General features: G+C 34.0%; 1 protein-coding gene across 9 annotated transcripts in view; it reads left to right on the top strand.

Annotated features, from left to right (window-relative positions):
* WDR17 (WD repeat domain 17) overlaps window positions 1-26,120 on the top strand; it is an 88,962-nt gene that overhangs the window by 42,053 nt on the left and 20,789 nt on the right. For 7 of the 9 annotated variants that reach the window (XM_074329891.1, XM_074329894.1, XM_019749462.2 and 4 more), the window contains 13 exons: window positions 2,837-3,005; window positions 5,608-5,699; window positions 8,191-8,273; window positions 10,060-10,146; window positions 13,937-14,101; window positions 16,323-16,525; window positions 17,543-17,692; window positions 17,777-17,907; window positions 18,204-18,329; window positions 19,858-20,013; window positions 22,333-22,397; window positions 25,138-25,270; window positions 25,730-25,821. In XM_074329891.1, coding sequence (XP_074185992.1) covers window positions 2,837-3,005; window positions 5,608-5,699; window positions 8,191-8,273; window positions 10,060-10,146; window positions 13,937-14,101; window positions 16,323-16,525; window positions 17,543-17,692; window positions 17,777-17,907; window positions 18,204-18,329; window positions 19,858-20,013; window positions 22,333-22,397; window positions 25,138-25,270; window positions 25,730-25,821 — 1,652 coding nt within the window. The remainder of the gene's footprint in view (window positions 1-2,836; window positions 3,006-5,607; window positions 5,700-8,190; window positions 8,274-10,059; window positions 10,147-13,936; window positions 14,102-16,322; window positions 16,526-17,542; window positions 17,693-17,776; window positions 17,908-18,203; window positions 18,330-19,857; window positions 20,014-22,332; window positions 22,398-25,137; window positions 25,271-25,729; window positions 25,822-26,120) is intronic. The other 2 variants (XM_074329895.1, XM_019749466.2) reach the window with 1 other exon arrangement.

Here is a 26,120-nt window from a genome sequence, read left to right as displayed (position 1 = left end):
TTTGTTCTGTGTTTTATCCCCACTATCTACCTGGCATATAGCAAGATTTTATTAAGTTTTGTTGAATGAATGAATGAACGAACAAATGAAATGTATATTGTGGTGTAATTAATATTTGTCAAGAATCATCCTCCCTAATTCTCCCTGGTTCAGAGTTTATAAAAATGTCCCTATTTCTACAGGTTTTTTATTGTTTTGTTTTAAGATTTTTATTAAAATATAGCTAACATACAAATATTAGTTGCAGGTGTACAACATAGTTATTTAACATTTATATATCTAAAGACGTGATCACCATGATAAGTCCAACAATGACCTGACACCATAGCACGCTATCACAATATTATTGAGTTAGACTATTCTAGACATTTAAAAAACTTTAGAAAATGTATTGTGTTTCCTTGGAAAAATTTAAACAGAAGTCTAGAGCTATCATTGCTCTTATTAAAAAAAAGGAAATAATCAATAATACTATCATTTCAGGACTAATTTACTTTTGTCCTCAAATAAAAATAATGAACTTCAGCAAAAATATTTTTAACAATGTGTAGCTGTTATTTAAAAACATTTCTTTTGTAGGTATTCTTTAGATTATTTAATTTCCTTTGCTTGTAAACTTTTCTTTCCATGTAAACGCTTTCCCAGTGTGGTAAACTTTTTATGTATTTCTAATTACCATTTACTTTAAAAAGAATTATGAAAGGGAAGTAAGAAAAATACAGGAAAATATTTAAGTGTATTAAAATTTATAGTGTAAAGAAGTTATGCAATCTAAATTCAATAGATTTTTTAATGAGTTATAGCCTCATATTAAAATATGCTTTTTTGTCGTCCAAATTCCTTTTTTAAAAAATTAAAGTTTATTGGGGTGACAATGGTTATTAAAGTTACATAGGTTTCAGGTGTATAATTCTGTGATACATCATTTATATATCACATTGTGTGTTCCCCACCCAGAGTCAGTTCTCCTTCCATTACCATATGTTTTATCCTGTTTACCTTCATCTACCACCCCCTCCCCCTTTACCCTCTGGTAACCACTAAACTCTTGTCTGTGTCTATGAGTTTTTGTTTCTTTATTTGTCTTGTTCCTTTGTTGTTTTCAGTTTTATATACCACATATCAGTGAAATCACATGGTTCTCAACTTTTTCTGTCTGACTTAAAATCTCAAGATCAATCCATGTTGTCGCAAATGGCACTATTTCATCTTTTCTTATGGCTGAATAGTATTCCATTGTGTATATATACCACATCTTCTTTATTTTTAAAGCTATGTTAAATTTATACCTCTAATAAAACCTAAAATATTCCTTGATTATAAATTATTTCAGTGGCTCTTCTCACTTTCAAAGCATCTGTCATTCAGAAGCGACAATGAGTTTTTTCCTTATAATTTCTCCCTTAGCACAGACCCAAATGTGAGATAACTAGAAGTGTTATCAGAAGAAACATCTGACATTGATGTTGTATGGTAAAGCATCTCCAAAGATTTCAAATTACGTGAGATAAGAAAAATCTATTCATATACTTTCTAAACGGTGTACTTCCAAATGAATGCTTGATTCACATTTAAAAAAATGCTTCAAAATTTCCCTTCATCCCTACATTCCTATTGATAAGAAGACAAAGAAGAAATATTCACAACTTAGTTCTTGCTATATGATTTTTCAAATTTCAAAAATAAAATCTGAAAGCATAGCCATGAACGAACATTGAAAAATGCACACACAGGCGGTCCTTTCTATAAGTATGTTCTTAATATTGAAAATGATGACTGGAACAACTCTCGCCAGTGAACCTGTGGCTGAACCAGTGGCTGAACCAACCTCTGTTTCCTCTTGCTAACCCTTGAGATTTTTCTCTCCTCTCCCCAAAGGAGAGACATGCAGCCCTTGGGAATTTTCCTGTGGGTGGTGGTTTCTAGTATTAGTGGAAGTACATGAGTTCAAAGGACTCCCTCTGTACATTTACTGCAGTACCTGGAAATAGAGAACCCGGTCCTTGGCCTTTAATTCTCTCCCAGATCCCAGCGTGTTCTAGTTTCTGTTGCCTGGAGGAGAAATTTCAGATCCCAGTTCCCTAATGTTGGGGAAAAGACAGATGGTAATGCTGGCTATTTACATTAGATTCTTAACAGATTTTCCCAGACACATAGTAATCAAGCTCCACTTCACAAGTCTGTGTTTACTTAAACATCTGTATATCCCACTTTACAGTTTGTGGGATGTTTGGGATCCAAATCACCATTTAATGGAAACAAGTGTTTCAAGTTCCTAAGGATAAACTTGCTAGAAAATTTTGGAACAAGACTTATTAAAAATTGAGACCATGTCGAATTCTTCTTTCTGCTAAAATTGTGTTCTTTTGGAGTATGTCATTGGTATAAAAAAAAGAATATTTGTATTAAAATACTTCTAGTTTCAGTTTTATCTTGGTGTTTTATTATACTACCAGGATGACATAACTATTAATAGTTAATTGCTTTATAAATTTCTAGCATAGATTCTGTATATGATAAATAAACAGAAAAGGTATGTTTTGTATTGAATTGAAGTTGAAAATGAGACTTTTGAACATCTTTGTATTTAGTGGCTGATTTAAGGAACTAAGGTTGAATAAAATCTAGGTCTGTACAAATTTGTACAGTAATAACAGAACAGTAATCATTCAACAACAGCAGTAGTTCCAATTTTCTGTTTTTGCATGCCTATATGTTTTTGCATTAATATTTGGGAACCATAGTAAATGGTTCAACTTGATTATACATTGCAGTTTGTTTATTAATGACATGAAGTTTCCTCAGTAGTTGTGACTTTTTTATGCTGCATTCCTAGGGACATGTGGAAACTATCTTTGACTGCAAATTCAAACCTGATGATCCCAATCTCTTAGCAACAGCTTCATTTGATGGCACTATAAAAGTCTGGGATATAAATACACTGACGGCGGTGTACACTTCCCCGGGGAATGAAGGAGTTATTTATTCCCTGTCATGGGCTCCAGGTAAGAAGTATTTTATTAAAATCAGGAATACAGTTAAATGACTTTCCTAACTTTTCACTTGAATTATCTTCTTCCTCTCAATGCCGTATTGCTCCAAATGCTTGTAGAGGCAAATTAGTAACAACGTATTTGTTGGTTCAGGTTTCATGGGGTTTTAGAATGGACTTCCTCCACAGGCACTTTGCTTTCTGGGCCCTTCGGTATGGCATAGTCACATAGAAAAGCCACAGTAAATCAGGATGACAGTGACCCATCTAATTTTAGCTGCATTTGTAAGGATGTGTCTTTAAAGGTATAAACATTTTACATGAAATAACTTTTCCTTAAATTTTTTATGTGAATCAAATGTATGAAAATTAAAAATTTATTTTCTAAAAATTATATCTATCTTTCCATGATAAAGGTGTATTGTAAATATGAATGATTATATACCATCACAGTTCACTTGTAACCATGTGTTTAATTCTATATAAATTCCACCTTTGTAATAGTGAAGAACTTATATGCCATGATTGGGTCTTTTCTTTGATATCAGAAAGATGCTACCTTTACAGCTTCCTGTATATAAAGGACAGATGGCCTATGAAACCTCTGACATTTTCCTCAAAATATTATTTCCTTATAATAAGTAATTGTACACCCTAAATTTAGAATTTCACTTTATAAAGTATATAGAATGCTTTACTTATTTGTCCTAATAGTAACATATTAATTAAAAATCCACATATAACCAGGATGTAGCTCATTTTTGGGCCTGTCTCCTCATGCACAGGGATTTTTAATTTTGAATTTATGGACTCTCAAGGTTTTAGATGTCTACAGAAAACCTAGGGATCTCTTGGAATTTTACAAATAAATTTTAGCGTATGTGTATATGTGCGTGTGTTTGTCCAAAATTATTATAGAAATCAGATTTTCAGAGAGGCCTATGATACATAAAGGTTAAGAACCAACCACTGTTTTATGTATTCCTCATCTCCTACAAAGAGAAGGTCTAGAAAAAGGCTTTATACCACCTCTTAAAGACAGTAGTTGTTCCTTTAAACAGAACATACTTAGTGCCATTATAGATATAAAGCTAACTGAAAACAAAAAGATAGTACTTCACTGATGAAGAGGTGAGTCACAAAAAGAACTAAGTAGGTCTCTTACCTACTGCTCCCTTTTTTACCTCCATCTCTATTTTACTTTTTGATTGTGATGGCCAACATTTATTAAAGAGAATCTGAGGTCAGAGTGGTTGAGTAACTTACCCAAGATCGTATATACGTAGCAAGTAGTAGTGGAATCAAGATTTGAACAACCGTCAGTTTGACTTTTAAGCCTGTGCTCTCAATCATTGCAATATGCATCTTCACAGCAGGTTCTCCTGGTTAGGGATGTAGATACTGGATCAGCCAGCACAGACAGAGCATTATAGCAGCGATTAGTTGAACATTCTTCCTCCTACAAAATGTATGTAAGTCTCAAACCTAATGGTACAGCGATTTAATGAGGTAAAACTTGAATACAAATCGTGACTGTGACACCCATTGTTGCAAATCATAACAGAAGGCCTAATCTTACTTAAAGCATTATTTCACTCTCTACATTGAGAATCTGCCTCAAAAACAGTACAAATGTTGGGAAAAGGAAATTCTGTGATTTTTTTTTGAAATATGATTACTGATACATCACTGTTTCTAGGTAAGTATGGATGAAATTTGAAAGATTAACAAAGGATGATATAGATGGAAATAGAGTAGAATATAGATGATTGCATAATTTCCTCTACTTTTGGAGTAGATACCACAGGAGGAGTAAAAAGTGCATATAAATATGGAAATTTCTCCCCAGTAATTTCAGAACCCAAAAGTGGGGGCAGAATGAAAATACTCAAAATATATTGAGGACTTATTATACTTTTAGTGCTTGTAATCATTTATTATGAAGTAGTTCATCCATATTTTTACTCCTAGGTAGCAGGTGCCAATGGTTCCTTTCTTTTAGTGGAGAAAACCTCTTGTTTGACTGCCTTGCAAAAAATAACTGAAGTCCTTGATCATCTACTAACTTAGCAGCAGTTTGATGTTCAGAATTTTTTTTATTTCTTAAAAACAAAGAGCATTATTTATATTTTTGATAGATAAACTGAATTTTTTTCGTGTGTTTTGCTTACATAAATGCTTTCTTAACAGTTTAAAAAATTACTAGATGATCAAAAAAATATAAATACTGAGTGGATATGTGATAATATTGAGGAATTATTGACAGTTTTGTAATTGTGATTGTGATAGTTTGGTCATGTTAATAAAAGAGTCCCTATCTTTTAGACATCCATAGTGACATGTTTATTGATGAAATGATATAATGTCAAAGGTTTGCTCCAAAGAAATCCAGTGGGGGCTACAGACAAAACAAAAAATGACCATAATTTGATAATTGTGGAAGCTACATGATGGAAACATTTATACTATTCTCTCTATATTTGCATACATTTAATAATTTCCGTATTTTTTAAAGAACTACTTTGCAAATCGCAAGTCTTTTTCAAAAATGACATTTTTGAAAAGTATTATATTTGTGGCAAGCATTTCATATGTCTAACAAATTGTTTCCTAAGGTGATTTGAATTGTATTGCTGGAGCAACTTCCCAAAATGGTGCTTTTATTTGGGATATTAAAAAGGGCAAAATGGTACAACGATTTAATGAGGTAAGATGTATTTACTGCCACTGAACAAACTAATGTCATTTACTGCTGCATATTTTAAAAATTCTTTTATCTCTGAATTTAATAGTCAGTTACCAAGTGGCATTATGTCCTCTCAATTAGAAGAAAATACAAGAGAACATTCACATACTAAAATGAATCCTGGAAAATGCGGATGAGTCTAAGATATAAAAGTCCACCTAAAGTTGCATTTGAGATTCAAAGGAATTTTGAGTCATCCTCCACAAAATTATCAGTGGTTGCAAGAAGACTAAACTCAGAACAAGTCCCAAATTGTAGTCCTAATTCTATTTCTAATTAGCTCTTAACATAGGGAGAATCATTTTATTGCGTTGAACCTGATTCTTCACCTATAAAATAGTGAAGTTGTATTATATAATTTCTTAGATTTCCTTCCAATTCTCAAATTCCATTATTCCATGACAAGCCCTAAAACCTCCCCTCTTCCTATTTGTAGTGTCACAGATTGTACTTTTACTTGTGCTTGGAGTCAAATTGTCATCCATAGTTTACTGAGTTCCATTAATATTTGGAAAATACATATGATTTCATCACAGTGTATTAGATAGGAATCAAGGGAAATGTGACAGGATCTAGGATTGTCTCTCACTATCTTGAAATTTCATTCATGTCAAATGACTACTGTTAAAGTTTATTAAATATATAACTTATATGAAAATTGTTTATGTATTTGAGACTTTAAAATCATTTATACAAAAGACTGTTATTCCTCTGAGGATCAAGTACCCTTGATCTTCTGGGGGTACTGAAGGAAGGTGGCAAATGCGGAGTATTAGGGAAACTACCAACCATCAGTATGCAATTTTGCTCTCAGAAGAGGATGTTCTGACAAAGGACTGCATGGTTACATCCTTCCCTTTGTCTACATAACAATACTCTTCATTCAGCAATGCCCCTAACCTGGACTTTGCCCTCCCCTCACCAGAACAGCACTTATCCTATAATAAATAATGATATGAGAAGAAATGAACCTGAAAAAGAAATTTTTACCCAAATTCAAAAATCGTATCTTAGGGGTCAGATCTGTTCAGCTCTTCTTATGGCATCTAGGCCATTTGTGACCTAAAATATCTGCCTGATTCCAGCAGCCCAGCACCAAGGGTATCTCTTGTATCTGATAAAAGTGAATGGCATCTTAAGATTCTTAACCATAGAGCTGGGAGGACTATGGGTGGAACTGGACCCTGTGTTAACTCTCCAGTCTTGACTTCCTGATGAACTCTATGGTAACTTCCTGGGGAGGGATGTGAATAAAGGGGGAAGCCATGTTGAGTGCTTACTTCCTTTTCCATGTAGGCCGCCGGAGTGCAGTCCAATCTGGAGTGTGCTTGCTCTCCTTGGTGGTTCCAATTCTTTTTCTCTTCCTGAATAAACCATTTTCTTTTGGTGGATTACCTGGAGAGTTATTTGGCCAGTCAACATATCCATTCATATCTTCCCCAGCTTTTAGTAGTGTAGTTAAGACCAATATCAAAATTGTTTAATCTGGAAAAATAAATACGGGAAAAATCAACAATGCCAGGTTTAATTAACTAAGTTACGTATGCCTCAGAAAATGAAATGCAGGATATTAGAGAGCTATAAGTGCACTCCCTATACATGGGGATAACCAAAGAGGACAAAAGGTCTCCACTTCTTCAACTGAATGAGTAGAGAGACTACCTCCATTTTTGTATCCATCTTTATAAACCTACCCACCTTGACCCCCAAAGAGGTAAAAACAGCAAACTAGAGACCACCTTAGTAAAACAGTCCTAACACTCAGGATAAAATGTCACTTTAGTCTCCCCTTAACAGCAGGTACAATTTAAGTACAATGTAAGATTGAAATGTTTTAAATAAAATTTGGAAATGGATTGATTGCAACCTTTATTCACGCATGACCCAGTTGATGAATGACATTCCCATGTATAATATATTCCTTGTGTTTTAAAAAATTCTCATCATAGCATCTGTGACTATATCCCTTTACCCTTCCCCAATCCAAGAATGCAGAGAAACAGATAAACACAGAGTGACTTGTTGTAGGAATAATTTTAAATCGGTTCTCTTTTGTTTTTATAAAAATAAAACTTTGTAGTTGAGAAAAACAATAGCAGTTGCTTACAGTATTTCTCACGTTGTAGTTGTAATTGTACTAGATAGGGTAGCAGATAAATAACTATCTTGATCTCCAGACTGGTTACAGAAAAGGCATTAAGCTGAGCTTAGTTCTACAGATGGCTCAACAAGCAGGTTCTGGCTCTTTACCTGTGTCCACAAAAAAGAACTAGAAGCCACCCAACTTATGTTTTGAAACAATGATTTTATTTGTTAAGTGTGACAATAATGCCTCTGTTAGTGTCATCTAGAGCAAGTTCCTAATAGAAACTAATACTTAGAAGAAGTAAATATATAAGAGAAAAAAGGGGTGAATTATTTCTTATTGATAGGTATTTTCCATTTTTTGAAGCATGGAAAAAATGGAGTATACTGCATTGCCTGGAGTCATAAAGATTCCAAAAGAATAGCAACCTGCAGTGATGATGGTTTCTGGTAAGTACTGTTTTTGGAATTATGCTGTTTTATAAAAGATACATTTCATAATACCAATTGTATTCTGTTGACACATGCATTAAAATTTTTAATGAGATATTATTTGTACAGCTCCACCAACTGTCATAGTTTTATTTATAAGCCCATATAGGCACATGCTATATTCCTATGATATATCAGTAATAAATAGTAATACAGTGATGTTGAAAAATAAATAAATATACTAGTAATTGCTTTCTAGATGAATACACTACCTGAATTATAACTAGAAGACTGTGAATTGCATCAAAGAAACTTCAAGGACTTTTCACAAGGAGTCTAAGTGATTGGCATCATATTTTTGAGAGAGTGGTATTTCAGTTTTATAAGTGATTCAAAAGATATCAAGTGCTGTAGAAACTTCTTCACAGTTTTGTAGATGCTATTATTTATAAAAGGATAAAAAGCCTTTGCAAGAGGAATAAGCTAACTCATGTGGGAAATACCTTTTTTTAGAAGCTAACCTGACCCTGTGTTTCAGAAATGTGTGTTTTTATAAAATTCTCTTAAGTCCCAGGGAAAAGCAAGTTTACAAGAAATGTATATAAAGGAAGAATTGCCTTTGGGTTAAAAAAATCTTCTTAATTAGATGATGTTACTCTGTGGCTGTAGGTATTGTCATCTTTGACAAGTGATATAGACACTCATGGTTGTTAAGAATATAGTAGTTTATCTCTTTAGGTTTTGCTATACCCAGCCCAATTTTGTCATCCTTACTGTTTAATTTCAGTGGAACATTTAATGTCAGTGTTGCAATTTCAATAGAAAGGACAGTACTATGGAAACCAAAATTCTTTACCAGGAATTTAAAATTTTCAGAAATCACTATATTAGTGATTTTTCTTCCTTGAGAGGAACTATTTGCTTATTGATACATACCCAAATATGAAAGATGTGCTGAGTGTTTCTTGATTAGGTGACACATAATTACCTTTACCATGTACTCTCAGGGCTCTACTTATTTGATAAGTACTACAGTCAATGACTAAACACTTATCAGCCTAGGTCACCACCACTCCTTAGTAACCTCAAAAAATTTGGTGGGTCTAATGATGTTTTAGAGGGCCTTTTCCAAAAGCTTTCAAAACCCTGTAATACATTAATTTATACACAGCTTCTTCTTTTTTTTCTTCCTAAAGGAATCAATAGCTCTCCATTATGGTAATAATATATAGTAAGGCATTAGAGTTTCTTTTATTTTTGTAGTTAATGTATATAGGATTCTTTTAGGGAGAAGGGGTCCTCTAAATTTCTAGTTATACCTCTTAGGATATGATACATAAATGTTACAACTTACATGCCTTGGACTTATTAATAGTATAACAGTACATGCAACAAGCATTATAAATGAGTTGTTTTAAATATAAATTTTGAACTGGTATATTTTGAAGCTGAACATCTAATATGTTACTTACATCATTATGTTAAAAAAATATATATATATATAAACTATGTTTTTCCTCAGTCCAAAAAATTCTATAAGAAATAGTTTCTAAATCAAAATTTATCCCCTTTAAATTGATTTCAGTGGATTACCATAATTAGTACTATGTGATGTAAATATATTTACTCATAATTTGTTATATCATTTACACAGTATTTTGAATGTTCCCTGTGCTTTGCAGATAAGATCTCTATCCTAAAATACTTATGTTTGAGTTAAACAGTTCTGGCTTTGTTCCCTTGAATGAAGTATTTAGAATGTAGGGTTTTTTTTTCCCCATTAACACATTATACTTAATTTCAGTATTATTCGAACAATCGATGGTAAAGTGCTACACAAATACAAACATCCCACCGCGGTGTTTGGTTGTGATTGGAGCCAAAATAATAAGTAAGTATTTCTTCTTGAAATAAGTAATAATGATATTTGAGAGATATATTTTTTTATTTCATTTTATTGGGGAATATTGGGGAACAGCATGTTTCTCCAGGGCCCATCAGCTCCAAGTTGTTGTCCTTCAATCTAGTTGTGAAGGGTGCAGCTCAACTCCAAGTCCAGTCGCCATTTTCAATCTTAATTGCAGGAGGCACAGCCAACCATCCCATGTGGGAATTGAACCGGCAACCTTGTGGTTCAGAGCTCGCACCCTAACTAACTGAGCTATCTGTCCACCCCTCCGGCAGCTCAGTGACAACTCCTTGTCGTCAATCCAGTTGGAGGGTGCAGTTCACTGGCTCATGTGGGAGTTGAGCTGGCAACCTTGTGGTTCAGAGCTCACGCTCTAACCAACTGAGCCATCTAGCTGGCCCCATTTCAGAGATTTTAAATAACCATTAAGTTTAATGTTATTCCCAAAGGTGATACCCATCACTCTTTGCAGATAATAGTCCTCTTGCCTAACTAGCCTTTTAATTATTTATTCTAGCTGTCTATTTTTATTTCATGAAGTTTTTACATGATTTATTATGGAAACACCAATTTCCTGCTTTCAAGACAACTTTCTGATGCTTTAGGATAAAGCATATGGCCAACTAACGAAAAATGGAATTCAGTCCAGTCTGTGAGTGGTTTCATTAGAGCAATGTGGCACTTTCTCTGACCCTTTTAGGGATCTACGCAATGGTCTTGTTCTGCCATAACTTTCCATTGCCCTCCACCTAATACTAATACCTCAACACTGGGTGATTCCCAGCATGTGAAACTTATGTAGATGGTTTTGAAAGGTCAACTTTGCTTAAAAGCTTAGTATTTACCATGTAAAAATCAGCTTAGATTTAAAAATTAAACCAAATCAAAGCTCTACTAAAATTGATCTAAGTCACTGCACTTCCAAAAATCTTGTTTCAAGCCTCTCTTTGATGGAATATAAATTATATTTAAAAATTCAGATGTTCTTTAGATATTGTGAAAATGATGTGAATTATCTCATGCTTTTCCATATTACAAATGGAAAATTACATATTAAAATATTAAAGCCTATTATACTTGTGCTGTGAGTCAAATCACATATTATACAAAATGATGGATCTATGTATTTCTTCCAATAAATATAGAATTTATAACACACTCTTAGAGGTTATATGCAAGATGAGCTCATGACTAGCTCCTCCCCCAATATTATACCTTATCATCCTTCAGTTGCCATTTCCAGTCAGCCATCAATTCCTGTCACATCCTCCCTCTAAATATTCTTCTTTTTCCAAGGATCCTTCCTGCCACTAAACCAATAACATTTGTTTGTTTTTGGACTTCTGCAAAAGCTTTCTAAATCAATTCCAGAATTCACACCCTCTGTCATCACTTCCTCTCCCCTCCACTTTCTTTATGTGCAGTCAGAGTGAGCATTTTAAAACACAGATCTGAGCATTCCATTCTGCTTAAATCCTTCAGTAGTTTCTCATTGATCATAGGATAAAATGCTAAATCTTAGGGGAAGCCCTATAGGGAAATCTCTATGTAATCTGGGATTAATCTGGTTCCTGTGTACTTTAGTAATCTCATCACAAGCCTTGCTCCCCTGTTCTTTACCTCCAGCCATGGCTTTCAGTTTCTTGAACTAGCCAGCTCATTTTCACCCCAAGGCTTTCCCTCGTGCTGCCCCCCTTTATCTAAGATTCCATTCCCCACCCACACCACACAACCCATCGGAGTTGGATGGATTTAGATAACTTCTACTTATTTAAGCTCTCAGCTCAAAACTGCTTCCACAGAAAAGTCTTCCCTGACCCCATATTACGTAAGTTTCCCCTATAATATGCCTTGGGAACACTTAACATAATAAAATAATGAAATTGGCTGGCTTACCCTCTAAAATGTAAGCTCTATGAAATTGGCAACTGGGATATCTTTCTGTAGCAGTATATGATAGCCAAATTGTATACAAATTGCCTTGTATCTGACCAATGGAATAGTTCCGCATTCTTATTTCTCGGTTTCATAAGATTTATAAGTATATGACCAGTTGAAAGAAAAACTGGTTATTAATGCAATGTGCTTTGCTGGTTAGGGAAGCTTTTTTCAAAAAAAGTCCTTCATACTTAATTATTACTTAATCATACTAATTATGCTTACTACCAAGCCTACCTAATAAATTTCATTTTTATTTTTAAAGATCTTTTAAAAATGTTCTACTTCTGGGGCGGCCAGTTAGTTCACTTGGTTGGAGCATGGTACTCTTGGCAACAAAGTTGCCGGTTCGATACCTACATGGGCCACTTTGAGCTGCCTCCTCCACAACTAGATTGAAACAACTACTTTTCTTGGAGCTGATGGATCCTGGAAATACACACTTAAATAAACAAAAAAGTTAAAAAAAATGTTCTAATTCTGTATTGAGATTCCACTTAGCATCTTAGGAGATAAGTGAAAAACACCTTTGAAGTTATAAAAGTTTATTCATAAGATATCTCTGAATATATAATTTAGATGTCCATATGTGTATTCATTGAATGTTTATTATTTTATTTCTAAGATTTTATACTTAAGTATCTGCATATATATATCTGCATATATAGATAGATAGATAAATAGATAAAAATATATATGCATGTGTGTGTGTATATATGTATGTGTGTGTGTGTATATATATATATATATACATATATATATATATATATATATACTCATGTATAGACATAAATATTTTATTATGTAAAATACATTTCCCACATATGGAAACTGGCCCATTTCTCAGAGGGCCTTGGGCAAGTGTAACCTGCACATTTACAGATTGGCATGCCATTTTGAAAACTGGTGTATTTATTCAAGTTGGATTAAATAAATACAAATTTTATAACCCATGTGACAAAAATCAACAATTTGAAGTTTGAAGAAGGTGTTCTATGACAGTTGGGTCCAAAATGTGTAACTTCTCCTCTACATCTAGCGGGTGGGGACTGTTTGTATGATTGATAGAGTTCCTCAGGAAGACATGTCCTGTCTGGTACGTGATTTCCACAGGTCTGCCTAGGACTCAGAATTCCTTGGGGTACAGTATTCCAAGTATGACCATCGGGGTACAGATAGTTGCTTCGCTTACTCTCACTCTCTGGAGAATAATGAGACAAGATCATTTAAAGACTATATCTACATATTATGTTTCTAGAGGATTCTTAGTTGGATGAAACAGTGAAAGCATCTCAAGTTGGGAAAGCCACCAGGACTTACTGTCAGATGAGATAACCCTGGTCTGTAGAGAGCTTCTCAACATCCTTCCGGGGGAAAACATTGTTATTTATACCCAGGCCTCATAAAATTGACCAGTGGTCAGGACAGGTACTAATTTGTTTATCAGCAAGTAAACAAATCTCAGTCACTGTCCATTGGGGACCCTTCTTAAGATCCAGTAGTTTAAAAATATAAAGTTCTGAGAAATATGCAAGAAGTTATAAAATCTGAACAGTTTGAGAAAGAACTTCTGAAAGTATAAATACCATTATCTCTGATACAGGATGAATAAAATAAAAATTCAACTGATTGAAAGGGAACTGATTGAGAGAAAAACTCCGTAATAGGGCAATTTCTGCAAATGATGTTTTTACTTATGTGAGTTTTTAGTCTAATTTCATCAAGGAAGCAAAAAATTCTAGTTTTAGAAATTAGTACTCTGTACAGTTAAAATTATTAATAACAAATAATATCAAATTTTTCATATTTTAATGTGCCACTGACGATATTTCAGAGACATGATAGCCACTGGCTGTGAAGACAAAAATGTTCGTGTCTATTACGTGGCCACCAGTTCTGATCAACCATTGAAAATATTTAGTGGGCATACAGCCAAAGTGTTCCATGTTAGATGGTCTCCTCTGAGGGAAGGAATTCTTTGCAGTGGTTCTGATGATGGGTATGTGTTTTTAGATTCTAATTTTCTAGTCCTTAACATCATAAGCTTATAATTTTCTAGAAATGTACTTATTTATATGATCCAACTTATATGTGGAAATACTTTAAATATGTACTTAACATGTAGGCAGTTCAATGAGTACCTAACTACATTCAAGGAAAAGTAAATTAAATTTTGCCATCCTCGTATTATCATTATAGTCGTGATTTCTATTTTTTTACTTTGCTTACTATGGATGCTCAGTTCTAACTCATTAGCAACAAAGTTAAGGGAGATAAAAGTTTTAAAAGTATCTGTTGGGAAAAGGAAGATCTGAAGCAAATAAATCTCTGTAAAATAGAGAGGAATTTATTTTTAATAATGGTCACATAGTAAGGAAAGGAGCTGTGCTCTGTTTTCATTAAGAATGAACTAAAAGGAGATGATCATATATTTTATAGCATGAAGAGAAGATATTTTAGAAATGAGAGTGATTTAACGTTTTTTCAGGGTTTGTGGAAGTTTCTGAAATCTTGTCTGTATTTTATATTTAAACAAGATAGAAATGCATAATACAGTTTGGTCACTACTTGAGTATGAAATAAATTAAGGTATGAAAAATCTCACTTTATGCAAGTAAAAGGCATGATATGTATAGTAACCAGAGATTTAATATTGAAAATTAAGTATTTTCATCTTGAAATTTTGGCATAAACCCAAATTTAATAATAAAAACAATTGTTAGATTTCTGTGGGTTATCACTTGAAATATTATTTATGATAAGGTTGTTAATATGAGTTCATTTTGAGATTGTTTCAGTCTCTTATAAACTTTAGACTCTAAATTCTGTTCTACAGAAAAAAAGTATAATCTTCAATTATTATCTAAGAAAATAATCTTCAGTTATTTGTCAGAAAGATAGCAGTAAGCATTTTACTGACTTGGTAATAACGTTGAAAGGCATTACTAAATTCTGGTTATTGGTCCCTTTAGTAGTCCTATAGAGATGGTTGTACCTTACAAGTTATCTAGCACCTTTAAATAAAAGTCAAAATTGTAGAGAAACCACTAATTGCCAATGTACTCATCACAGAACTCGTGGAGACTAAGCTGCAGCCTGGAACACTCAGGTACTCCTTATGGGGCACAAGCTTTTCTTATGCTTGAGCGAAAAATACACATTAGGACTTCAAAGCTTGATGTTTGCCTAATCTAACTTATGTCATATAAGCAAGGCACTTGTTCTAGTGCCCCCATGATAACATTAAAGTATTTTCGTACAAATTGCTTTAATATAGTCTTATATATGAAAGTATGATATCAAACAAAATAATTTAAATGCTAACATATATAAGAAATTGGCACCAAAAAAAAAATAAGTTATGATATACCTGGATATATTGTCCTGTACTAGGATAAAGGGAAAAAGAAGTCTTGTTACATAAAGGAGAAAGAGATATGCCTTAAAGAAATAAAAATATATAATGTCTCTTTTATAGGATAATATAACCTTTGAAGTATTATTATTTTGGTATTGGCAGGTTGATATAAATCTGTGACTGAAAATTAGTATGAATTGTCAAAGAAAAGTTGGCATTTGGTGGTCTTAAGTTCATTTTGAGTTCAGATTTTATTTCAGTAACATTTGCACTTTGTACAATCAGTAGATTCAAGTAATATCATGAATCCAGTTATATTTAAATTTCGTACTTGATCTGAGAGTGACTCCACACTCACTAAGCAACTTATTTTACTGACAAAAACTTGAAGGAATGATTTATTTACTGTACTGATAAAAGCATAAATATGAACTGACTTTTCAAATAATACCCATTGTCTTTCGTGCTGTATTTTCATCATTTACAAATAATTTGAGTGCTCTTAAATTATTGTATCCATGTTATTAATCATATTTTTCTTTGGATTTATCTCTTCTGGATATTTCATTTCAAGAAAGCAATTATTTTAAACATATAAACTGTGAGATAGTATGTTTAGTATCATTAACAAATGAGCAGTAAAAGTAAGGAAAACAATGCTGTATATAGGAATAGAGTAGGTCTAGCCTGGTTAATTATTCATTTCCACCTGCTATAAAGAAGAGAATCTTCACATATCTTGAAACATAAAGTGCTTTTTTTAATATATTGAGAAATAATCGTTGTGCTCCATTAAGACTATGTTAATATTTTAGATAAATTATAATTTGAGTGGTATTACATCCATAATATTCTGTTACAGTTCTGTTCGAATCTGGGATTATACTCAAGATGCTTGCATCAGTATTCTTAGTGGACATACTGCACCTGTTAGGGGATTGATGTGGAATAGTGAGATCCCCTATCTACTAATATCTGGTAGCTGGGACTACACTATAAAAGTATGGGACACTCGAGGAGGAATTTGTTTGGATACTGTGTATGATCATGGTGCCGATGTATATGGTAAAGTGTTTTTCATGTACTTTTATATTTTGCTATATTAATGACGATTGTAATTTCTGAGCAATTTTGTGTTTTTTGAAAAAGTCTGCAGTGTTTCATTTTTAAATAAAATTTTTCTCATTTGAAACTATACATGTTTATTATTGAACTATCAGAATACACAGAAGATAATAGAAAACATCATCAGAAATTATCAGAAAGTAACTAATGTTAGCATTGTGGTGGTCTTTCTCTTTCTGCAGATGTATTTGTGTCTCTACACACACATACACACACACACGCACACACATACACACATTTACATGTATGGCTTGGATTTTTCTTCCTCTCTTACCATCACTCCAGGAGTAAGATGTAAAATAGGAAATCAGTGGTAAAGTAGATAAAGCTTATTTAACCATTCCTCTACTTCTATTCTTGGATATTTAGGGTAATGTTTTATTTTTTAATATTGTTGAGCTAGGTATGGAAAATCAGATTTCTTATCTTTTGTGTATCACTTGACTCTCATTTGTAGCACCCAAATCTTGATGGGAGTAAGTAGGTGAATTAAAGAATGCAAAAGTAATTCCTTGCGGACAGTACTCTATTCTAGCCATTCGTATCCATATGCTTTATCCCATGACCTTTTAATTGATATAGTGTGGGATTGAATGTGAGAGAGAACCCCATTTCTGGACATTGTAAATTGAAAGGTCCCCAACTCTCTCTTAGAGCCAGAACTTCCATCCATCCATCCACTCACAGATTACTTACTGTGCACTGCATTATAACAGACTGAAATATAATTTCAACATTTTCATCCAGGACCATTTGCTTTCTAATAGTTATTCAAATTGTATTCATATTTACAGAATATGCTCAATAATTTATTACATTTTTGTATTATTTTCAGCCAAGATACAAATGTTATTTGAAACATTTCTTCAAAACTTCAATTCTGTGTGTTTTATGAAGTACATACAGATAAAAATATTTTCCAATGTTTAGTTAAAATAGGTTTATTTTTTCTCTCAGGTTTAACATGCCATCCAAGCCGCCCCTTCACGATGGCCTCTTGCTCCCGTGACTCTACAGTGAGACTCTGGTCATTAACACCTTTAATCACTCCTTTACAAATAAATATTCTGGCAGACAGATCTTGGGAAGAAATTATCGGGAACACTGGTATTGACAATATGCATGTATTATGTTTTATTTTTAAATAATATTATAGCAGTCTTTTCTCACTGAATGATGTCTGTTCTCCAGATTATGCTATACAACAAGGCACCCCTCCTCTGTTGTGTGGTAAAGTGTCAAGAGATATTAAACAAGAAATAGAGAAACTAACTGGTAGTCCTCGAGTGAAAAAACTAAGATGGTTTTCACAGTGTCTATCAGTAAGTATTATAGGAATTAAACGTGAACATTTTCCCTTTCAGCAAAATGAGTTGTTACAACTATTGTCATGAAGTTATCCTATATTTACATGTATCATCCCAATTCATTGGGTCCCGCTGAACAAAATCGGTACAGTGAGAAAGCAAATGGAAACTAGAAACAATGACATAAACCATAGTTATTATTTTGTTAATTTTCAAATTATGTATGCCTGCATTATATTTTCGACGATGCAAATGCTGTGGGATTTCAAATTCATTATTACATGTTTGGATATTCTGTATCAATTTTTTAGCCGCCAGGTGGCAGTGACAATTTATGGAACTTAGTTGCTGTGATAAGAGGGCAAGACGATAGCTTACTTCCTCAGAACTACTGTAAAGGAATAATGCATTTGAAACATCTGATTAAATTCAGAACGGTAAGTAAAGTATACAAATATGATGTACTCAAGCAAAAATTATTTTTGCCTTTTCACTATTATAAAGATTATTTTTAAAATTTATGCAATTAGAGTTGAAAGGCTGAAATAATAAGTGAACATTGAGGAGACAAATCTTTAAAACAACATGAGTGTATGAATTATTTGATAACAGATAAAGGCAGCCATAGTTTTCATAGATTAATCTCATGAAATTCTTCAAAAGTCAGTTGGAACTACTCGAAACACTGTTTACCCTACAACCAGATGATCGTGACATATGGACTCCTCTGATTCTAGTCTCAGAGGCCTAAAAGGCTGTATTCTAAGATATGTGTTATTAAAACTGTATTGTGGCTCTTAATGAATTTTAATACAAAATTATTAGTTACCTTGTACCTGGAGTGATATGCATTGCCAACCACAAGTCAGTCCTAGAACCAGAAAGAAGAAATAGCTTTTATATTTGTAATGAAATATCAATGGTGAACTTAACTGTTAGAGCGTGGGAAGAATTTTGCCAGGGATGTGGATTTGATGGTCATAAGAACAGTTATTTTCATAAAGAAGAAGTACCTTTTTTAATCACAAGGTAAACACATAATGTCTATAATGCTTACCCATGGACAGTATAGGAACCAATTAGAATAAGCCAGTTATCTTAATTTTTATTAGAGTCCTTTATGTATTTTTTCACCAGTTAGAAATCCCTTTATCACTCTATCTTTTGGCTTCTGGACCTCTGTATAAGCACAGCACCTGTGAGCTTTAAGGACAGTGAGATTTAGCCTCTCCGCACCCACACCAAGCACCTCCAGTCTCTGCTCCCCACCCATACCAAAACACTGTACTTAAGAGGTATCATATTTTACAGAGAAAAAGTATTGATTTTTAAAAATATTTCACTTCCAGTGCTATATGCTCTCCTCCTCCTCCTCCTCCTCCTCCTCCTCCTCCTCCTCCTCTTCCTCCTCCTCCTCCGCCTCCTCCTCTTCCTCCTCCTCCTCCTCCTCCTCCTCTTCCTCCTCCTCCTCCTCCTCCTCCTCCTCCTCCTCCTCCTCCTCCTTCTCCTCCTCCTCCTCCTCCTCCTCCTCCTCCTCCTCCTCCTCCTCTTCCTCCTCCTCCTCCTCCTCCTCCGCATCCTCCTCTTCCTCCTCCTCCTCCTCCTCTTCCTCCTCCTCCTCCTCCTCCTCCGCCTCCTCCTCTTCCTCCTCCTCCTCCTCCTCCTCCTCCTCCTCCTCCTCTTCCTTTTCCTCATCCTCCTCTTTCTCCTTTTCCTCCATCTTCTTTTAATTAAAGTTTATTGGGGTGACAACGGTTAGTAAAGGAGAACTGACTCTGGGTGGTGAATGCACAATGTGATATATAGATGATGTATTACAGAATTGTACACCTGAAAACTATGTAACTTTACTAATCAGTGCTATATGTTTTTAAAATATGTATCCATATAATGCTTTTATGGTCATCTGTTATCACCAACTCTTATATAACAAAATTTAGAAAACATTATTTTCTTTATAACCAGTCTGAAGCCCAAGAACTAACAACAGTCAAGATGTCTAAATTTGGTGGTGGTATTGGTGTTCCTACTACAGAGGAAAGACTGAAGGAAGCTGCTGAAATCCACTTGAGATTAGGACAAATTCAGAGATATTGCGAACTTATGGTTGAACTTGGAGAGGTAATGTGCTATTAAAGCAAAATGAATGAGTTTAACAAAGTATTCTAGGTACTAGTTAAATACTAAATATTAAGTGTATCTTTTTCTATTACAGATCTGATTGGCCCTCTGCCAATCTGACATCAGATGTATGCCTTAAAACAATTGTCAAAGAGAGATCCAATCTAGCAGTGTCAGCATTATTTGGGAACCTGTTAGACATGTGCTGCCCACCCCAAACCTACAGAATCAGAAACTCTGGGGATGGAGCCAAATCAACTGCACTTTTATAAGCCCTCCAGTTATTCTCACACAGGTTAAAGTTTGAGAACCATTGTCCCAGGCTGGAATGCTTGATTCCTAAAAAACATCTGTGTTGCTCACAGTGGATCCCCCTTGTTAATACTATTTGTCCTAACTTAATCCCACACTGGCCAGAAGAAGGGTTCCCACTGCAGATCATATGGTGACACATGTTGCTTTGTATAGAGGACTGAATCAACAGAACAGTTTTCAGTAAGATTAGAATGCTCTGTCCTATTAAAATTGAGCAAAGTGCTTACTTTTGGAAGGTGGGTGGTGACTAAAATAGAGCAAAAGGGGGAGGCTTCTGTTTCTTGATCTGGGTGCTGGTTACATGAGTGTGTTCAGTTTGTGAAAACTTATTGAGCTTTGCATTTTTCTATATGTATATTGTAGTTCAACAAAATTCTCCCACCCCTCCACACACACACAAAAAAAAGATTAGAATGGCATGAACTTATTTCATACTTGATCATTTTTGAAAAGCTCTAAGTTCTATAATCACAAAGCAGGATATGAAGAATACTTATAAGTAATATAAAGTAAAACTGAGCAATAAAGTTACAATAAAATATATCAAAATTAAATTCAGTGTACCTTTTTGTTTCTCCATACACTGAAGACTGCTTGACCTAAAATAATAAAATATGTCATTTAAAAATATATTGAAAAGGCATTGCAAACTAAAAAGTATTTAATCTAGGAGCAATGTAGAAGTAATGATATGACTTAAAAGTTACTTTTTAAATAGGGCACTGTTAGAAAGGATAGTATATATCAAAAGTCAAGAAGAAAAGGAATAAGTTAATTTTCGTAGAATGGTGTAATTCTTTATATTTCTGTGTTCTATATTTGGTTATATGCAATTTTAAACTATATTCAAATTTAATTAAAGATACTTTAACCAGGTATCTGCTTATAGAACTTAATTTTGTTGTGCAATTTCATTGATGGACTTAATGATAAAAAAAAAACTCTACTTACAATCCTTTAGAAATACACGTGTCCTTATAATTTTTTCATATCACCTCCTTACAAATCATTTGTATTTCTGTAAGATTAATACTATGAGATTAGAAAAACATTTAATCTTTTTACTTATAAGACACATTTTTTTTAAAGAGCTTGGTGAAGTTAATTTAATCTACATTTCAACTTCTTTTTTCCATTTGTCCCTGCTATAATACTCATACAGATAAATTTCCCAAAACACATATTTTAAGTCCCCATTTTTAGGTAACGTGATATAAGTAATATAATGTAAAAAAATATCTATTTAAACTTTAACCTATTATTTCAGGCTAATTACCAATTTCCTAGCCTTAATTGCAGTAGAACTCTACTGTTTTGGAGCCTTAATTAAAATGCCATTTTGATTCATGAAGTGATATTTCAGAATATTTCCTCAGTGCTCTTCTAAATTTGAATTCAGTGAAATCCATATTTTCAAGTAACAGTCACAATCAGCCTTGATTAAACAATGAGCTTCTTTAATAGTATAATTTTTAAAAGATAGGTGTTATTAACTGTAAAGGAAGAATTTACAACAAATATAATTTATAAAAATGAGTAGAGAGAGAATAAAAATAGAAATAAATGTCATTTGTTACATATAAGTAACAGTGAAATAAAAATTTCAGTATGTATTATTTTGAACAGACAGCATAGAGTACCACAGAACAAATTACTCTGGTGTTGTGTTGGAAGATGAGTTAATACAGTTTTCAAACTACATACTTCAGTTAACATCCCTCCCCCACCCTCACTTCTTCCTCTCTTTCCCTCCGTCCTAGTTTACCTCTCTCTCCAGGTTTGGGATTTTTCCTGTTAAATAATAGAATTTACATCTCTTATTTTAAAGTACAGTAGTATTTATATTCTGAGGAATGCATGAGATAGAACACAAAATAATCCTGGAAATCCAAACACTCTAAAAACTTGTATATAAATATGAGTTCATAAAAACAAAACAAAAAAGTGTTGAGAGTAAGATAGTGCAATCAAAATGGCTGTGTTTCTGCTCTTCTTCCATTTCAGTGGGACAAAGCCTTGTCAATTGCACCAGGGGTCTCTGTGAAATACTGGAAGAAGTTAATGCAGAGGTAAGGCAGAGAGTCTGTCCCAATAGATGTTTTGAAATATGTTAAAATAGAAACTATATATAAATATGATGGCAGCTTTTGAGATTTTTACTTTTATGCTGTTTTAAATAATGAATTTATATGTACTGATAAAATAAATTAAATGAATCACTTAAAGTCATTTTGGTGTTCTGGTATTTGACCTGACATCTGGTAAAGACAGTGGAAGGCAATGGAGGAAGTGACAGATCAGTAAACATGATCACTGGTTACTGTGTTGCTATTGAAAAATAAGTGGTAAGATTTTCTGAAATTTACCAAATGTTCATGAAATACCTCTTTCATAAATAATCTCAGAAAGTCTCTCTGAAGACACTAATTCCTACCATTTCCTCTCCATGGATACAAGGGAGGTACAGATGGTACAAATGATAAAGAAGAGTTTGAAAACTGAGCCAGTTTAACTAGATGTCCTTGTTATAAAATGTAATAAACAAGATTTTTCCTAAGATGTATTAGTTTCCTAGGTTTCCCATAATAAAGTACCACAAACTGGGTGGTTTGGAACAACAGAAATTTATTCTCTCACAGTTCTGGAGGCTGGAGGTCCGATATCAAGTTGGTGGCAGGGTTGGTTCCTACCGAAGACTCTGAGAAAGAACCAGGTCCATGCTTCTCCCCCACTTCTGTTGGTTACCGCCAATGCTTGGCATTCATTGGCTTGTAGACATATCACTCCAACCTCTGCCTTGTCTTCACATGGCATTATCCCTGTGTGTCTCTATGTCCAAATTTCCCTCTCTTTAGTAAGGACAACAGTCATATGAGGTCTACCCTTATACAGAATAACCCTGTCTTAATTAATTACATCAACAAAGACCCTATTTCCAAATAAGGTTACATTTACAGATACCGTGGGTTAAGACTTCAACATATCTTTTTTGGGGACATTGAACCAATCACTTCTAGGCCTGTAGAGTACTATTTATTGAGTATTCATCTTATATCTGGTATTAAAAATGAAAATTTTTCACTTCATGGTACATGGTTTAGGAAAAAAATTCAACTGCAACTCACATGTGCAAATAAAAGTCAATCAGAGGCAAAGCATGAAGTCCCAAAGGATCAATGCATTTGCTGTGGGAAAGTAGAGTTTTTTAGCATCTACTTTCCCAGTGTAAGTGAAGCAGCAGGCTGGCTCCAGCCCTCAGACTGTAGGCTCCCTACCCTAAGCTCTACGATCCCGAATAATTCTAAATTTCGGTACCATCACTGTGCAATTGTGAATGTTATTGCTCCCACTGAAACCTTAATGAAGTCTAGTTAACAGGATATTCATTTCACAAAACAATTTTGTTTCAACCTCAGCAAAACCTCTATCTCATTTATCTTTGAAAACCAACACCTGATTTTCTCTGCTCTGTAGTCACGTAGTGGCCAGAATATACCCCCAGCTCCAAAGTTTAATTTCATAGATCCAGCCATTCAGAAAGATTGGCATTCTCTCAGTCCTATTTTTAAATGCCCAGAAAGAGAATATTGTTCCCAAACAGCTATGACAAGGAAAATCAGGGTCGCATGGTAAAAACATACTGTTGGGGAGACTCACAATGATCCTGTGAATTGGAGACTGTTAACAGTGAATTAGGCAAAAGGGTCTACTACACCTACCCGAATATAGGCAATTGTAATGTATAAATTAAATACACCTGATTAGTTCCACAAAACTGAGGTTGGGGGTGGTAGAAGAGGGTAAAGGGGGTCAAATACAGAGGGTGCCAAAAAAATATATACACATTTTAGGAAAGGAAAAAACTGTATTAAAATTGTAATATTCAATATCTGCCAATAACAAAAGACGAATACAAGTCATGCGTATACGTTTTTTTGACACCCCCGGTATATGGTGATGGAAGAAAGTTGACTTTGGGTGGTGAACACACAATGCAATATATAGATGATATATTATAGAATTGTGCACTTGGAGCTTATATAATTTTACTAACCAATGTCACCCCCAATGAATTTAATTTTAAAAAACTGATGTTAAACATTAATAAAGGAAATAACTAGGTTTGTCATTGAGAAAGTACCTGGGACTTAGATAGGACAAAAACTAAAGAGATGGACAGATAGTAATGGATACAGGGAGACATAGACAGACACACATACACCCTTCATAATCTACAAGATCAGGCCCCCCACGTATCTGGAACATTATTTTCTTTTAAACTACCTTGCTTGGGGTATGTACAATATTCTGCATTTTATTATCAATATTTATGTCCTTGTATTATCCTTTTTAATGATTTACACTAATTGCATGTAGAGGCTCTCTTCATCATTTTGCTCACTAAAACATTTAAAACTCTGTCTTTAGTAAACACCCACATATTTATTAATCCAATTGAGAGTAGATCTGCCATCACATACATCTAGTTGACAACTTGTTTTCAGAAAAATATATTGCTCATATTAATAAGCTACATTAATTTTAAGACCTGAAGTGTTCAGTGCATTTAAAATATGACAATATGTAGGGTTCTAATGGAAAACAAGTGCCTATAAAGTTAATTATTTCAGAAAACTTCTGTTTCTATATTGTGATTTGATCGTAATAGCTGAGTCTTTAAAAAGTGATATGCAAAAGAGCTTTATGAAATCTGCTTCAAATTTATTTTAGATATTTCAGAAAAATCTCAGTTCAACTGAGAACCTTGAAATGAGTATATTGTAAAATTAACTGTTCTTATTTTATTAGGAGAGCTGATCAGTTAATCCAGGAAGATAAGGATGATGTCATTCCATATTGCATAGCCATTGGTGATGTGAAAAAATTAGTCAACTTTTTTATGTCCAGAGGGCAGCTTAAAGAAGCTCTGCTTGTAGCGCAGGTATAACCACATAATTACACAAGCTGCATGTGATGGTGGGTGGGTGTGGAAAGGAGGAGCTTGTGTTGACTGACTCGCTTTCACATGATTGGCGGAGCCGTGGATGCCTTGGCTTATGCCCAACTCCCGGCTTTCTCTCTCGGTATTTCAGTCACACCATCTTTGCTCTGGTCACACTGAACTTATTTTAGATCCTTAAATACGCACACATCTCTGAACTCTGAACGTTCATATGCTGCTGAATGTTACATATGCTTGAACAACTTTTTCTAGTAACCATTTACCTGAAGCTTCTTGTTGAGACACAGGAGTTCAGTTTTTATTTCATATTCTAAGGTTATCTCCAAATTGTAGTGTAAGTTTCAAACACAATTTAAGTATACTTTGCTCAAAATAATATTCTGAAATTTGTCAGTTACTAACAATTAGCTGAAGATTAAATTGTTCATTAAATTCCAGGCTGCTTGTGAGGGAAATATGCAAACCTTACATGTCTCTACACCTAAAGGATCTTCCTATTCTGATGATATCTGCAGGGAAGACTTTAATGAGTGAGTGATTTATTCTTTGTTTGGAGTCAATATCTTTATGGTTGGTTTCCCTTTAGGAGTTCTTGAGGGATGTGCGGTTCATCCTTATTTGTATACAGAGGACTTGGCTGGAGCATGTCTTCATCTGCATTTCCCACCACAATCTAGTTCTATTACAGCAACCCTCCCTGCATAGGGAAATGTTAGGCATGTGGACACAGCCTGGACACACTTTATGTGGCCTCCAGAAAAACCAATGTATTTCAGTAAAGAGACTGCAGGTAAAGCATCTAAGTACTTAAAAAACTGAGCCAACCTGT

The sequence above is a fragment of the Rhinolophus sinicus genome, linkage group LG04 (assembly GCF_036562045.2).
Source record: "Rhinolophus sinicus isolate RSC01 linkage group LG04, ASM3656204v1, whole genome shotgun sequence".
Lineage (NCBI taxonomy): Eukaryota > Metazoa > Chordata > Mammalia > Chiroptera > Rhinolophidae > Rhinolophus > Rhinolophus sinicus.
This window is presented reverse-complemented; position numbering and strand designations above follow the sequence as displayed.